The sequence below is a fragment of the Boleophthalmus pectinirostris genome, unplaced genomic scaffold (genome assembly GCF_026225935.1).
Source record: "Boleophthalmus pectinirostris isolate CB_2022bp ecotype Guang Dong unplaced genomic scaffold, ASM2622593v1 HiC_scaffold_1, whole genome shotgun sequence".
Classification (NCBI taxonomy): Eukaryota; Metazoa; Chordata; class Actinopteri; order Gobiiformes; family Gobiidae; genus Boleophthalmus; species Boleophthalmus pectinirostris.
This window is the reverse complement of record NW_026570970.1, coordinates 11,708,169-11,723,387: the sequence shown is the minus strand read 5'-3', so window position 1 is coordinate 11,723,387 and position 15,219 is coordinate 11,708,169. Positions and strand designations below refer to the sequence as shown.

The 15,219-nt window shown below is 39.2% G+C and overlaps 2 protein-coding genes across 4 annotated transcripts in view; both read right to left on the bottom strand.

The window, feature by feature from the left end:
* grb14 (growth factor receptor-bound protein 14) overlaps positions 1-8,988 on the bottom strand; it is a 73,649-nt gene extending 64,661 nt beyond the window's left edge. The window contains exons 1-2 of one of the 3 annotated variants that reach the window (XM_020928960.2): positions 8,856-8,988; positions 3,555-3,768 (exon numbers count right to left, since the gene is read on the bottom strand). In XM_020928960.2, the coding sequence (XP_020784619.1) occupies positions 3,555-3,703 (149 nt within the window). In that variant the 5' untranslated portion in view covers positions 3,704-3,768; positions 8,856-8,988. Of the gene's footprint in view, positions 1-3,554; positions 3,769-8,743; positions 8,789-8,840 lie in introns of those variants that run through there. The other 2 variants (XM_055149885.1, XM_055149893.1) reach the window with 2 other exon arrangements.
* Positions 8,989-9,266: 278 nt separating this feature from the next.
* Positions 9,267-15,219, bottom strand: part of cobll1b (cordon-bleu WH2 repeat protein-like 1b) — an 80,962-nt gene continuing 75,009 nt past the window's right edge. The window contains 5 exon segments of the mRNA XM_020928938.2: positions 9,267-9,838; positions 10,442-11,245; positions 11,247-11,905; positions 13,235-13,329; positions 13,424-13,634. Of these exon segments, the coding sequence (XP_020784597.2) occupies positions 9,731-9,838; positions 10,442-11,245; positions 11,247-11,905; positions 13,235-13,329; positions 13,424-13,634 (1,877 nt within the window). The 3' untranslated portion in view covers positions 9,267-9,730.

The following is a 15,219-nucleotide window of genomic DNA, read 5'->3' as shown; positions in this document are numbered from 1 at the left end:
AATAACCGAAATATCGTGATATCGTATCGTCAAAAGTCTCACAATAATATCGTGGGCTGTCACAATATATCGAATTACAAGTTCCTTTGCTTAAATGCATGGTTTTATAGTAGCAACAGCTTATAAACATCGAGAACTACATATCCCATGATTCATTTCAGTGCAAACAACATGAACAGATATGTTTTTACTTAAATTCTTGCGACTATCATGGAAATAATTCACACCAAAATCTTGTCAAGGTATTTTAAAAGCAGAAAAGTGTCCTATCTACAATTATATCAGCCTCTTCGAAATATCGCAATAAATATCGTACCGTGAGATGCATATCGTGATAACATCGTACTGAGAAATTTGGATATCGTTACATCCCTAAAAGTCAATGATAAATATAGCGACTTGTTTCAGTAGAGTTTGAGTGTCTGGTCTTATTAATGCAAAAGTGACACCCTTTAGTTTACACCTCCACACTTTTGTTCTAATATGCATATAAATCTTGCTTTAATTAGCTGTGAAAATGTTGTAGTCTCTCAAACGCTGAACCCCCTGAAAGTAAAATCTGTATTGTGTTTAAAAATCGCACATCTCCACTTGAACACACAGCCATTTTTCCTTTAGTCTGACCAAATAAATTCTAGTTTGTGTGTCCTTACCTACACTACAGCACGAAACAGTCAGAAATAGAGGTATTGTGTAACATGAAACTTGCATAGGGTTGAAGTAGAACCATTATAGAGCCATTATGTTCTCTGTACACTCGCAGCACACACAAGGTCAGGCTTTAACCATTTGCTGCACGTCGCCCATGTTAATGCAAATGGCTGAGGTAATGCTTTAAATAATAAGTTTGTAACTATGGAGATCAACAGCGGCCGCCCACCCCCCCGTTCAGGAAGTAAATTTCTCATTCATTTTTCTCACAGACTTTCCAAAAAAAGAATGATAGTAAAAGTTTGAAAGCTTTCTCGGGGCTAATCAGTTACGCGGTGACTAATGAGCACAAGACCGGTAATTTTATATCAAATCTGTTTCTGAAACTTTAGTTATTAAAGTGCATTGTGTAACTTTTCTGGTGGAGGGTCTGTCACATGCTTTTCTCCATGTGGATGTTATCAGAAATGTTTCACAGTGTGGCGTTAAACCTGGCTATCTTCATGGAGACAAAACCAGGTCAAAATAATGGTTAGATCTGTGGAGAGGCGACCCCGCTCACAGTCAGAATGTGTGTTTTTCTAGGTATTTCTGAGAAATAAAGCCACCTGTAATTTAATAAATGTCAGGTAGAGATGTTTAATATCATATTGTAGAACAATGGTCTCCAACTTTTTTGTGCCATGAACCCGTTTTATATCCAACAATATTTCGGGAGGAGATGCGGTCCGCGAGGCGTACAGGAGGAGACCCGGTTGGTTTAGTTCTGGTTAAATCATGTTTTAGTCCTGGTTTAGTCCTGGTTTAGTCCTGGTTTAGTCCTGGTTTAGTCCTGGTTTAGTCCTGGTTTAGTCCTGGTTTTAGTCCTGGTTTTAGTCCTGGTTTTAGTCCTGGGTTTGACCTGGTTTTAGTCCTGATTTTAGCTCTAGTTTAGTCCTGGTTTTAACCTGGTTTGGACCTAATTTTAGTCCTGATTTTAGTTCTGGTTTAGTCCTGGTTTTGACCTGATTTTAGTCCTGATTTTAGTTCTGGTTTAGTCCTGGTTTTGACCTGGTTTAGACCACGGGAAACATGGGAGGAGGCATGGCGTACGCAAGAAGACATGGTCCATGCGGTGTACAGGAGGGGGCACAGTCCATGTGGCGTATGGGAGGGGGGGTTCACCTTTTCGCGGCCCGGTACCAAATGACTCACGGCCCGGTACCGGTCCACGGCCTGGGGGTTGGGAACCCCTGTTGTATAACATTCGAAGTAGAGCAATGACATTTCCATAAAAACAAAATAACCAACCAAAAAGTTACACAGAGCACCTTTAAAACAGTTGCAGAATGTTGGGTTTTAGATGTGCTTTTTTAACTTAATACAACCATGTTTTAGATCACCACAAAGCTGGTTAGCCTCCGCAATGCTGCTTTGAACTCTTGAACTGTATGGAAAATATACTTCTGGAACCGGAGTGGGCGGTCACTGAATCATTTGGATAATTTCAGCCCTGAAAGTGTCAATCTGCTGAACAAAAGGTAAAACGTAGCTATTAAAACATAGCTGAAAACAACCGCTTCATGACATCACAAGGTGGAACAGAGCATTTTGAGGTTTGGAGATGTAGACAGACTAATAATAAATGGTTACTCAAGCATGTTTGAATGGAACAAAACACAACTCCAGGTCTGTTTTGGATGAGCTAACAACATTCTGACATGGCTGAAAGCTCACAAGAGTCAATTTTGCATAATAGGACCATTACTCTGCCATGTCACTTATGAAGACGCAGTTTGCTCGTACTTCTCTGTATACATACTGTAGTAGTTTTTGTGCAAGACCCAAATGATTGTGAAAGCTTTGCAGTGCCACACCCCCCTTTTAGTTACTTAATCAATACACAGGGCATGCGTTTATTTAGTTAACCAAGAATTTCTTTTAGTCGACTATAGGGATGTAACGATATCCAAATCTCACGGTACGATATTATCACGATATTCATCTCATGGTACGATATTTATTGCAATAAGAGGCTAATATAATTGTAGATGGGACACTTTTTTGCTTTTAAAATACCCTGACAAGATTTTGGTGCGAATTATTACTGTCATAATCCCAACAATTCAAGTAAAAAACATATCTCTTCATGTTGTTTGCATTGAAATGAATCATGGGATATGTAGTTCCCTTACATTTATAAGATGTTGCTACAATAAAACCATGCATTTAAGCAAAGGAACTTGTGATTCGATATATTGTGACAGCCCACAATATTATTGCGAGACTTTTGACGATATGATATCACAATATTTTCGTTATTGTCACATACGTAGTCGACTACAGTCCTAAACATCTATTGCAGTCTTAAAAACTACCCAAAAAGCATGCAGAATAAATCTTCCTTAAATCAGTAACAGGTTTAGAGAGGTATTGTAGATAAATCCTATTTTGTACACAATCAAAGATACAGCAGATTCATGAAAGGTTTTGCAAAAACATCTATAGTAACATAATTGGTATGAGAAAACACCACAACTTCAAAAAAAAATCGGACTGCTATCAAATAAAAATTTGCAGCGTTTGCGATTTGCTCAATCCAAAGTAGCATAATTTCCTCCACAAACAACAAAATATTCTGTTTTATTTTGCATAAAAATAACAAATTCTGTAGTTTAGATCTGTAAAAACATGAAATGACTAGTTAAGTTCAGTCCATATGTCAGTCTTTTCCTCAAACATAAATCGCAAATCTCATAACAATCACAATGCTGGTCAGAAAAATCTAATTATTCAGCCTTAATCCGAACCCAGACCCAGACCACCACGCTGCTTTATAATGAACTTCTACGACAACTTTACACCCAATCTCACCTCTCAACATTCTCCACATTCTAACCGTGTAAAAGATGCTGTGTTCGTACCTCTTCCCCGCGGTCCTGTCCCTGGCCGCGAGCAGGGGGATGATGGCGGGGCTGCTCAGGTTTCCTCTCCCAAAGCCCTCCTCGCTCTCCACTTTCAGACCCCTGGAAGCGCAGTGGAGTCCAGCCAGCGCGTCGCTCATATCAGTCATGGGGGCCAGCTAGCGCCCAGGCATCATCTGCACTAGCGGCGCAGGCAGAGGAGAGGAGCAGGGAGCTGGGGAGGGAGAGAAAGAGAGGGAGTAAGAGAGCGAAGGAGGGTAGAGGGCGGTGGGTGGGTGGTAAGGGGGTAGGCTGGTGGGGTGGTGGTGGTGGTGGGGCTAAATGCTAACAGCTAACATTAAGATAATCCCTCCTACTCGTACTCCACACCCTGTAACATTGGAGATATTTATAGGTCAGTGAAACATTACCAGATCTTTCTTGTCATTATTCTGCAGTCTAGTTGTAAATGTATTCTGACTTACTGTTACTATCAGTTTTTTGATTAAAGTGGAACTAAACTTGAAATTTTAACAGCATTATCTCGTGTTTGTAGTCATTTTTTGTCCATTTTAAAGCAAACTACGTAAATTTGCAGCTTTCCGGTCAAGCATCTAGACCTAAGTGTTTGCTGCTCTCAGTGGCTTTTACAATTTCAAGCAGTTCGTCACATCACACATGACTGCCCTGATTTAAAGCCAGGTGTTTAAAGGCTTTTAAAGGTGCATTGTGTAACTTTTCTGGTGGAGGTTCCGTTACTAGGGCTGTAAAAATAACTGAAATATCATGATATCGTATCGTCAAAAGTCTCACAATAATATCGTGAGCTGTCACAATATATCGAATTACAAGTTCCTTTGCTTAAATGCGTTTTTTTATAGTAGCAACAGCTTATAAACATCGGGAACTACATATCCCATGATTCATTTCAGTGCAAACAACATGAAGAAATATGTTTTTTACTTGAATTCCTGGGATTATGATGGAAATAGTTCACACCAAAATCTTGTCAAGGTATTTTAAAAGCAAAAAAATTGTCTTATCTACAATTATATCAGCCTCTCCAAAATATCATAATAAATATCGTACCGTGAGATGCATATTGTGACAATATCGTACCGAGAGATTTGGATATCGTTACATCCCTCTCCATTACCTGCTTGTTTCTGGATATGTCACTGTAATGTTCCACAGTATGACAATAAACAGCTCTACCTTACATTTATTCCAGGTGGTTTTATAGCTCAAAAATACCTAGAAAAACAGGCATTCTGACTGTGAGCGGGGTTGCCTCTCCGCAGATACTTGTAAATGTTATCACCCGTAACTTGGCAAAGTTACAGGTAATAACATTTGCATGGAGAAAAGCATCTGACGGACCCTCCAGCAGAAAAGTTGCACAATGCACCTTAAAGAATGTGATAATAATTGATATTAAACAGTACCAGGGCAGAGACGACTTTTTATGAAAGAACACCTGCTGTGTTTTTGTCTGCTGGACAGCTATAATCTACAACACCCGTGGATCATGAAGTTATAATTTGCCTATTCTAATCCCAGTATTCAACTAAAATGACTTCCACATTAGAAAAACACAGCGCCCAGTGGGAGCCGACGTCACTGTCAACGTCATCACAACAATATCTGTCTCTGGTGGATAGGTACAGATCACGCTAGAAAGCAGTTAATTTTTTTTATTTGTACCAAAATGACTAAGCAACACTGAAGAATCCTACATGTATCACAGATTAATCAAATTAAATCAGAGAGTGAAGTAAATACAGAGCAGTGGCCTTATGCCAGGGGCAGTGAAACAGTGATTAATCAGCAATATGGAGTCTTGAAAATAAATGATTAAAGATTGCTCAAACATGCACGAATCACTCCAAATGTGACTCTGTGTTTGTAAATGGTGCTGGGAAACAACGATAATATGGGGTTAAAAGCTCTAAAAAGTCGATCTTGCATAATAGGTCACATTTTGTAGTTGACTGTGCAGGCAGCAATCCTCCTTGAACCCATCTCCACCGCAGCAGTAGAACCATTAGCCTCCTCACCCTCTCCAGCCTTTTCAAACTTCACTGCATTTCTGTCATTAAATGTTTATCCATTTAAAGGCAGTTATGAAACATGAGGACACAGGGTTGAACTAGAACAATGTAAACTTATCAAAGCAAAACTATTGTAGTATTGTATGTTGTGTACTGGACCTAAAGGGCTCATATTACACAAGCATTCTCTGATCTATGTTATAATGTTGTTTCCTCATCAAAACATACTTCAATATTGTTTCATTCACACGTTTAACACTCAAATCCTGCATATTTAGGCTGAGTTCTTCTCTCTGTTTCACCTTGTGATGTCATGTAAATACAGGAAGTGCTCCCTAATTTCAACCCTGGAACTGACCATCTGTACTGAACTAAAGGTAAAAGGAGCCGTTAACTTGAAAACTACCGCTTCCTGACATCACAAGGTGGAACAGAGCCTTTTGAGGTTTGGAGATGTAAACAGATTAATAATAAAGAGTTACTCAAACATGTGTGAATGAAACAAAACACCACCTAGGGTATGTTTTTGACGATGTAACAACATTATATCATGGTTTAAAGCTCACAAGAGTCAATTTTGTGTAATATCGGACCATTAAATGAGCCTAAATCAGGATTAAACCAAGATGGACGCTCAAACTTAGTGCAGGTTAGGTCAAAAACGTTGCAAGTAAATAATTAGCCAGAGTGATATAAGCTAAACCAGGAACTGAAGTTCAAGCTAAGGACTATATGCTTGTACCTGTACTATAATACTATAATAGTCTCTAATAGTCTAATGAACACTGTATGCAAATGTTGTGAGTAAAATGATGAAAGCAAACATGTGCGGTTTGCAGCGGACCAAAGTGTAAACAATGCCGTCTTTGTCAGTATTTGCATATCTACCACATCTATAAGATTTGGATTCAAATCAAGAACAACAATGACTAAAATAACAGGCTGGTTGTTATTAGGGATTATGTGATGATTTGTCAGCAGTATTAGTGCGGTGTGCAAAAGGTTCAACTGAGGTAAGACAAGGACAATAACGTTTACGGCTCTATATTACACAAAATAGATTCTTGTGGGTTTTAAACCATGATATAATGTTGTTAGTTTATCAAAAACACACCCAGATTTGTGGTTTGTTTCATTCACACATGTTTGAGTTATCATTTATTATTAATCTGTCTACAGCTCCAAAGTTCAAAATGCTCTGTTCCACTTTGTGATGTCATGAAACGGTAGTTTGCACAGCTACTTTTTACCTTTTGTTCAATAGATTGGCAATTCCAGGGCTGAAATTATCCAAATGATTCTAGTGAAGACATACGGAGTTTAAAAACACAATGGAGTGCTGTATTACCACACGGCATCACAAGGTGGAACGGGGTGTTTTCTGTTTGAGAGAAGAATTCAGCCTAAATGTACGGTGTGTGTTAAACATATGTAAATGGGGGGAAAAAAAAAACACAACTCTGGGTATGTTTACGATGAGAAAACAACATTATAACATAGATGAGAAAATCATAGAAAGGCAGACAAATTTATTAAATTATTCCTGAAATACAGTAATGAAATAAATTCATGTATACAAAATGCAAAAACTGGCACAGGCTTAATATAGTTGTTTGATAATCCACATGTCCTCAGTGTCCTGACTAAACCAGGTCTAAACCAAGACTAAAACAGGTCTAAATCCAGACTAAACCAAGACTAAACCAAGACTAAACCAGGTCTAAATCCAGACTAAACCAAGACTAAACCAAGACTAAACCAAGACTAAACCAGGTCTAAATCCAGACTAAACCAAGACTAAACCAAGACTAAACTAAACAGGTCTAAATCTAGACTAAACCAAGACTAAACCAAGACTAAACCAGGTCTAAACCAAGACTAAAACAGGTCTAAATCTAGACTAAACCAAGACTAAACCAAGACTAAACCAGGTCTAAATCCAGACTAAACCAAGACTAAACCAAGACTAAACCAAGACTAAACCAGGTCTAAACCAAGACTAAAACAGAGTCTAAACCAGGTCAGAAACCAAGACTAAACCAGGTCGAAACCTGGACTCATCTTGGACATGAGAGTGAGAGAGAGAGACAGAGACAGAGACAGAGACAGAGAGAGAGAGAGAGAGAGAGAGAGAGAACCCCGAGCTCGTTGAGCAGGGTGTCCACACCCGACGGTCTACATGGGCTCAACTCCTAGTCCTAGTTCAGTCGTCCTAGTTCTGTCCTGGGATCAATCCTGGTTTAGTCCTCCTGGTTCAGTTCTGGGATCAGTCCCGTTTAAGTCCTCCTAGTTCAGTCCTGGTTTAGTCCTGGTTTAGTCTCCTGGTTTAGTCCTCCTGGTTTAGTCCTCCTGGTTTAGTCCTCCTGGTTTAGTCCTCCTGGTTTAGTCCTCCTGGTTTAGTCCTCCTGGTTTAGTCTTGGTTTAGTCCTCCTGGTTCAGTTCTGGGATCAGTCCTGGTTTAATCCTAGTTCAGTCCTGGTTGAGTGCGGAGGGTCAAAACTGGATTAAACGGAAACAGCCATTATCTGGTTTTTCCATTATTATCCATAAACACAAAATCAAAAATTGAAAATAAATAAATAAAAAAAACAATCATTATTCGTGTTTTTCATTTCATTTTGATTTTGGAGTCAAATAATGAAGAAAATAGCTGTTTTTTTGTTTGTTTGTTTTTTCATTTTCTTATTTTTAGTTTTATTTTGAAAAACGAATGAACGCATGAAACAGACTTTTTTTGCCTCCTCGCCCCGTTCTCGTTTATTAGTTTATTAGCTCACAAACATTAGCAGCCGTGTGGAGTTAGCGGGGATAATGTCGTGTTGCTGCAGCACACAAAGAAAGCCCATACGGATAAGAAACGGGACATTTTGATTAAGACTGACTAAACTGCACAGTGAAAGTTTGTCATGTGTGAAGAGAGGTACGCTCCAACTCCAGTGTAAGAATGCTGACGCTGCAAAATACTTTCTACTGCTGCTGCTACTTCTTTGGCACAAGTTGGCTAAAGACTGAAGCCTGTGCAGTTCTTGAATACATGGTCAGTGAGAGGCTGTAAAAGCACACTCCAAAAGCCTTACGTAACACATTGTACTCAGCTCGGATCCATGCATGAACCTACAGACCAGGTAAAACATGTGGAGCAGTCTTTATTTTCCTTACGTCCTGTACGTGCACGTCACGCAGATGATCGATCCAGTCTGATTCAGTCCCGCGCAGAAGAGTACACAAGAGTCTTACCTCTGTGTGTGTGTCTTACCTGTGTGTGTCTCACCTGTGTGTGTCTGCTGTCAGAGCACCTCATGCTGCAGCCCTCGCGCGCTCCTCTGGCTGTGCGCGGCTGCACGTGGAGCACAGGTGTCCAACTGGAGCGTCATGACGTCACACCGCTGGGAGGCGTGAGTGAGTGACAGCTGCGTTCAGCATGGGACGTGTGGAGTCATTTATGCAATGGAACAGTGAAAAAAAAAACTTTATGCAATGGAACAGTGAAGAAACTACATGCAATGGATTAGTGAAAAAATTTATGCAATGGAATGGTGAAAAAAACTATGCAGTGGAATAGAGAAAAAAAAACTGCAAGAGAATAGTGAAAAAATGTTTTGCAATGGAGTAGAGAAAAAAAACTATGCAATAGAATTGTGAAAAAGTTTTATGCAATGGAATAAAGAATAGACGCAGGCAGCACCATGATGAAGTCTTTATTCACGGCAGTACACACAGACACACACGTGCACCGCTAACATCAGTGTATTATCTGTAACTCAACTTCTCTGTTTATTTACATTTAGGATTTAAGGCATAAAGAAAGCCTGTAACCATTTTCAGAATTAAATTAAAATAATTACAACTCTGTAAATCAGATGAATAATTTAAGCAACTGTTTCGGGGTTACAGTTTAACACGTGACAATTTTAATGCATTAAATGCAAATAATCTAAAATACAATCAAAAATAATTATTTTAAGATACAATTCAAATTAGGGTCACTTTATAAAGTGTGAGAAATACAGTAACTATACGATATATACAGTGTATAATAGTACAGAAAAATATGTGTAGACAATATAATTATATTTTATTATACATTTTTCATATTTTGTCTCTTGTCTTACAGTAGCTGGCATACTGTCCGGAGATAAGGCCCCTCTATAAATGGGTTTCTCCTTCCACTTCCACTATGCCACTGATCACAGGGGCCTGCTGTACATGATCTAAAGTGTTGACCTTCTCTGTCTGCTCCTCTGTTTCATCCACCTGGAATCACAAACACACACTCTCATTACTGCATGGACTTTTGTGTGAAGTTAAAATTGTTAAAATTGTTAAATCAAGTCAATTCAATCAAGTCAAATCAAGTTATTATCTCCTCAAATGCAATTACAGCAGGCAACAGATATTACACTTAACTATGTAATGAACAGTGGTGGAACTTGATCTTGTTACTCGAGTAAAAGTACAGATACTGGAGCAAAAAATACTCAACCCATAACCTATTAACGAGTAAAAAGTAAAAGTATTCTGCACAAATTTTAAGATCTAATAAAGCTTCAAATGTAGTGGTTTTGATAAAGATTTGAAACGATCAATTGAACAACTGATTCAATCTTTGTTTTTTTTTTCCTTGCTGTTTTTCTTTGTCTAGTTTTGCATTAAAAATAAACCCTTAGCCTTTTCAGCAGGTCTCAAACAATAATAAAAAATACTTTTACTTTCAGTCCAGTTCAAAAATGTAGTGGAGTAGAAAGTGAAAAATATCCGCTGTAAAATATAAAAAGTAAATACAGATACCTAAACTTTTTATTATACAAGTACAGTATTGATATCACAACCAGACTCAACATTTCTATCAATCCTCACCTTTTCCTTTGACCTCAGGAGCGGAGACTGCCTCTTGACCGGTGAAAAGGATGGAGAGCGAGTTGGGGAGAAGGACGGCGAGACGGTGGGCGATTTGGGGGACCGTGGAGCGCTGGTCAGAGAATGGCTCCTCTTCACCGCCGACGACACTGCCTGCGCAAACTTCGATGGCGTGGACGGCGAGTAGGGCCTCGGTGCCGCAAAACTCCTCAACTTCTCCAAACTCAACCCCAGACTTGGCTGGGCGCTGCTCTGCCTTATCAACACTGGTTCTTTATGCTCCTGTTTGGGACTTGTTGTGACGCTGCCTCCCTCTGCTGGCTCTTTCGGGGATTGCAGGGGAGAAAGAGGAGGAGATGGTATTGCTTCTTTCTCTTTATTTTTTGGCTTTGGGCTGGTCGGGCTTGTACTGAGTTGACTCTTCTCTGCTGCAGATGTTACATAATAGCCAGGTGTCTTTTTGAGATGTAAGCGGAAGGATCCCGGTTTAGGCTTGGTTGCGGGGGGAATTTTAACTTCTTTGACTTCTATGGGCGAACCTGCTTGCAAATCTGTAGGAGTAGTAGTTGATGCAGTAGAAGTAGAAGTAGTAGTAGTAGAAGTAGTAGTGGATGATGCATGATTTGAAGCTGTTGACTCCTGGATACTCCCATTTATAGTGCTTTGGGTAACACTAGTAGTATTGCATTTCTCCAATTCTACCTTTTCTGATTGTACAGTTTCTTTTACAGTTTCTTGTACAGTTTGTGGTTCAGTTTGTGGTTCAGTTTGTGGTTCAGTTTGTGGTTCAGTTTGTGGTTCAGTTTGCGAAAATATCTTCCTCAACTTGCTGATTTTCTTGTGAATTCGGAGGTGGGGCTTCCAGTGTTAAGGCTACTTCAAAATACCTCAACTTTTCAAGCGATTTTTGAGGCACAATAGTGTAAGTCGTCATCCCTACTTTGGGAATGTAGTCTCGCGTGAGTTCGTTTGAAGGTTTGGGTTTGGGTTCAAGTTCGGACAATGGGACCTTAGCCCCCGGAGAAGAAGGTGAAGCGGCTATGTTTAAACTCTCTTCCAAATCATCCGTCAGCGTGGCCATGTCTTTTTTCCCTGATTCGGATAGACTCGGAGAAGACGGGGTGTCTGATGGAACGTTATCCGGATGTTGAGAAACAGGAAGCGAGGTCAAGTCTGTTTGGACTTGTGCATCCTCTCCAGTGGTTTGCGTCGCAGTGCTGGGGGGAGGTGGGCTCAGGGGCGGCTGGCTGGTTGCTTCGATGACAGTGTGGTCCCCGGATGGTGCAGAGTCCTCAGAGGTGGGAGGAGGAGGAGAAGGAGAATGAGGAGGAGAAGGGGGGGACGAGGCCTGGGTCTCTGCGTCCCGGAGCAGAGGAGGAGGTGGGAGGAGGCGGGCAGGGCTGGGGAGGGTGTCACTGTTAACTTGGATGCTCTCAGTGCAGTCTTCGCATGTGGATGGCTCACCTTTAGAAAAATAAAGAAGATTTTAGTTAATAATATTTACAACTAAGAGTGAGAAGAGTAGAGGTGTGCAAATATATAAAAATATCAATATATTATATCACTTAATGTAATGATACAGTGTCAATATCATGGGCTGGTGTATCGCCAAGAGTATTTTTGGTATATTTAACTAAATTATTTTGTTACAGCGCTACAGTTTTGTTGCTTGTTTAGAGGTAGGGAACTCGTTTATGCAGCATATTTGACATATTCACTGTTTTGATGAGTAAAATAGGCGTGATTCATATTAACTTTGCACAAGAAGTGGCTTTATAAAGACTTTTAGTATCACAGCCGCAATTGAACCTTTATTTTTTAATTGAACCGTATCGAGTTGATATAAAATGTATCGTATTGAACCAAAAGTGCACTGTATCGAGATATGTAACGTATCATGGCCTAAGTATCGAGGTATGTATCATATCGGCAACTTCTTAATGAGAGAAGAGGTACAAAACCAACATTTTTAGGAGCACTTGCCCATATGTATTTTATGAATTATTTTCAGTAACAGTTTGACACATTGTTTGTAATATTGAGCAATTTATTTAAATTTTATTTTAGTTTTAAATGGTGAAAGATTAGTTTGCTCGCTGTTTTAATCAAGAGGTCTCCAGCCAGTCCTCTGTCAGTAACAGGATGTGGTTCAGAGCAGAGTTCAGAAATGTTTCTTTTTGTGTGTTAAATGGCCGTTATTAAAAGTCATGTTCATAAAATTAATATTCAAAGCCACATTTGACCTGTTTTTGATAAGAAAACATACAGCTGACAAAAAATATGTATCTTGAGGTAGAACTTGTCTTGTTCCATCACCATTTAAAACATTAAAAGTTGTCAATTATTGGACATAATTTAAGTTTTGTAAATGATTCTGCTTAGGGTTCGGTTTTAATATTATCGTTATTCTTCTATATTTACTTCAGCACTTCAAAATGTGTGAAAATATTCTTAAATTTTTAGTCAGTGTTGATTCCTGAGAGCATTAAATCAGAAAAGAATCTTACTTTTGGACATACTGTGCTTAAAATCTTGTCCAATAACAACCCTGACATTTAGTATTGGAACAGGCAATAACTTTTGACGCTTTTATGGTGAGCCAAAAAGTACAGGGTGTTTTTATAATTGTCTCACCTTGTGGTTTCAGTGTTCATAAATCATAAGCCAGTCTCATTCAATTATCGAAACAGTAATATTCTATGAACAGGGGTTTTTCTATTCCTGGCTGAGGTAATTTTGTAATTTTGTTAAAACGCTACAATTAATTCTTTCACACGTTCTTTTATAGCTTACTTGTGTCTGGCAGTTCAGTCAAATCTTCGGCGTCCACTTTTCCCAGCTCTATAATATTTGCAGAATCGTTCACTTCACTGTGCACTTGGCCGTTACTGCGACAAAATAAAAAAGTATTTTAAAGTGTTGCTAATGCTTTTTACAAACTTTTGGAGAGAGACTCGAACACATCTTGACTATAGTTCGTACTTGCCGTCTGAGGAAAGGTCTACCCCATTCTCTTCTACTTTTTCTACAGATATCTCCATCGCAGTCTCGGTGGGCGGGGTTTGCAGTGTCACGTCAGGCGGTGCATTGTGGGTAGTTTCGTCCTGGGCAGTGCTGACGGTTGTAGACATGGTGGGGGAATTTGTCTCCTCTTGCTCCTTTATCTCCTCTAGTGCGGTGGCAGGTGGGCTTGCTGTAAAAACATGAACACCAATAAACTATATTAGCCAGGGAGCAAGATCATTTAAGTTTATTTTTATTATATTTTTAATTTAAATTTTGACTTTCTTTTATTTGAAACATTTTCTTATCAGATCTCCTGATATCGTGTGAAGCCTTTGGTGACTGTTTTGAAACTATCTCACCCAAGGACAGAACAGAATGAACGTATGTAGGGTCACGGGCAGAACCTTTGTGTTAGTAGATATATCAACTGATTCATTAATGTTGGAGTAATCCTGTATTTTCCTAGCCTTATTCATGAGCCAGTTTCACTTCATGGAAACTGTCTGACCTCGCAGCATTAGGATTCGTTAATTCGACCATAGGTGGGTACTTTTTTTACCTAACCAATAGCTGCTATTTGGTCATGACGTACTGTACGTAATGCGCCAAATCCCGTAGGAAGAAGAGCAATAACGTCTTTCCCCTTGATAAAATTCACCAAACATTCTCTTTATTCTGGCTTTAAATCCTCAATCTCGGGAATTGTTGCCAACACAGAATGTATGGCTTTATCTACATCCATCTCGACCGTTTTGTTTACTGTTGTGCTGTACCACAAAAGGGACCCAGACAGGCGCTTGAGTTTGACGTCATGGCTTCACAGCTCTTCGCTGATTGGCTGGTGTGAGGTCTACAACTTCCAGGGTTCTTGCAAACTAGTGTATTCCAATTTTTGACCTAGTCGCTGGAGATAAATGTCATGTAATCTATACTGAAATGGAGCAAAGGATCATGGGATCAAGGATCTCATCTTTTTTTTAGCTTTTGCTGCACCATAACCCTTAATTTAAGCAAAGAGACTTGCAATTCGATATTGTGATGGTCCACGATATTATTGTGAGACTTTGACGATACGATATCATGATATTTCCCTAATAATAATAATATGACTCTGAGTCATATATAAAAGAGAAATCTTATTTCTGCAACTACAGAAACTTAATTTTAAGCCTTATAAATACTTTCATGTATACAACTATTATTTTAAAACAAAATGTGAACACTCTTTCATTCTCGTGTTTTAAGAACTTAACTACGGTGGTTTTAAAAATTAGTGCGAAAACTACATTCCTTCATTTTCCACTTCAAAGATGGATTATAAAAGAGTAGGAAGTCAGACCAAGTTTCAAGGCTACTGAAACCAAACTACGCATTCCTTACAGTCTGTGCGCTGAGAAAACACAGGAAGAGGATTTTCAGTGTAGGCCTTCCCAGAAACACTGACTAATAACAGCGGTGGGTACAATTTAGCGTCCAACTTTGCATGGGTCTTCCAATTGTCCTGAGGAGGGAACCAGGATATTAAACACGTACTAAATGATTTCCTTACTTTGAGAACCACAACAGTGAGTAAACATAATGATCTCCACAAGCCAAAAGATTACTTCACTTTAATCACTACAAATGTACACTGTAAAACCCAGTATCTAGATACGTTTTATTTATTTGTTTGTTTTTTATTTATGTATTTATTTTGGGCAAGTACGCATTTTACGTTCTTTTACAATCATCCAAAAACAACCTCACCCCAGACAGTGGCTCCTCTTTTCTGC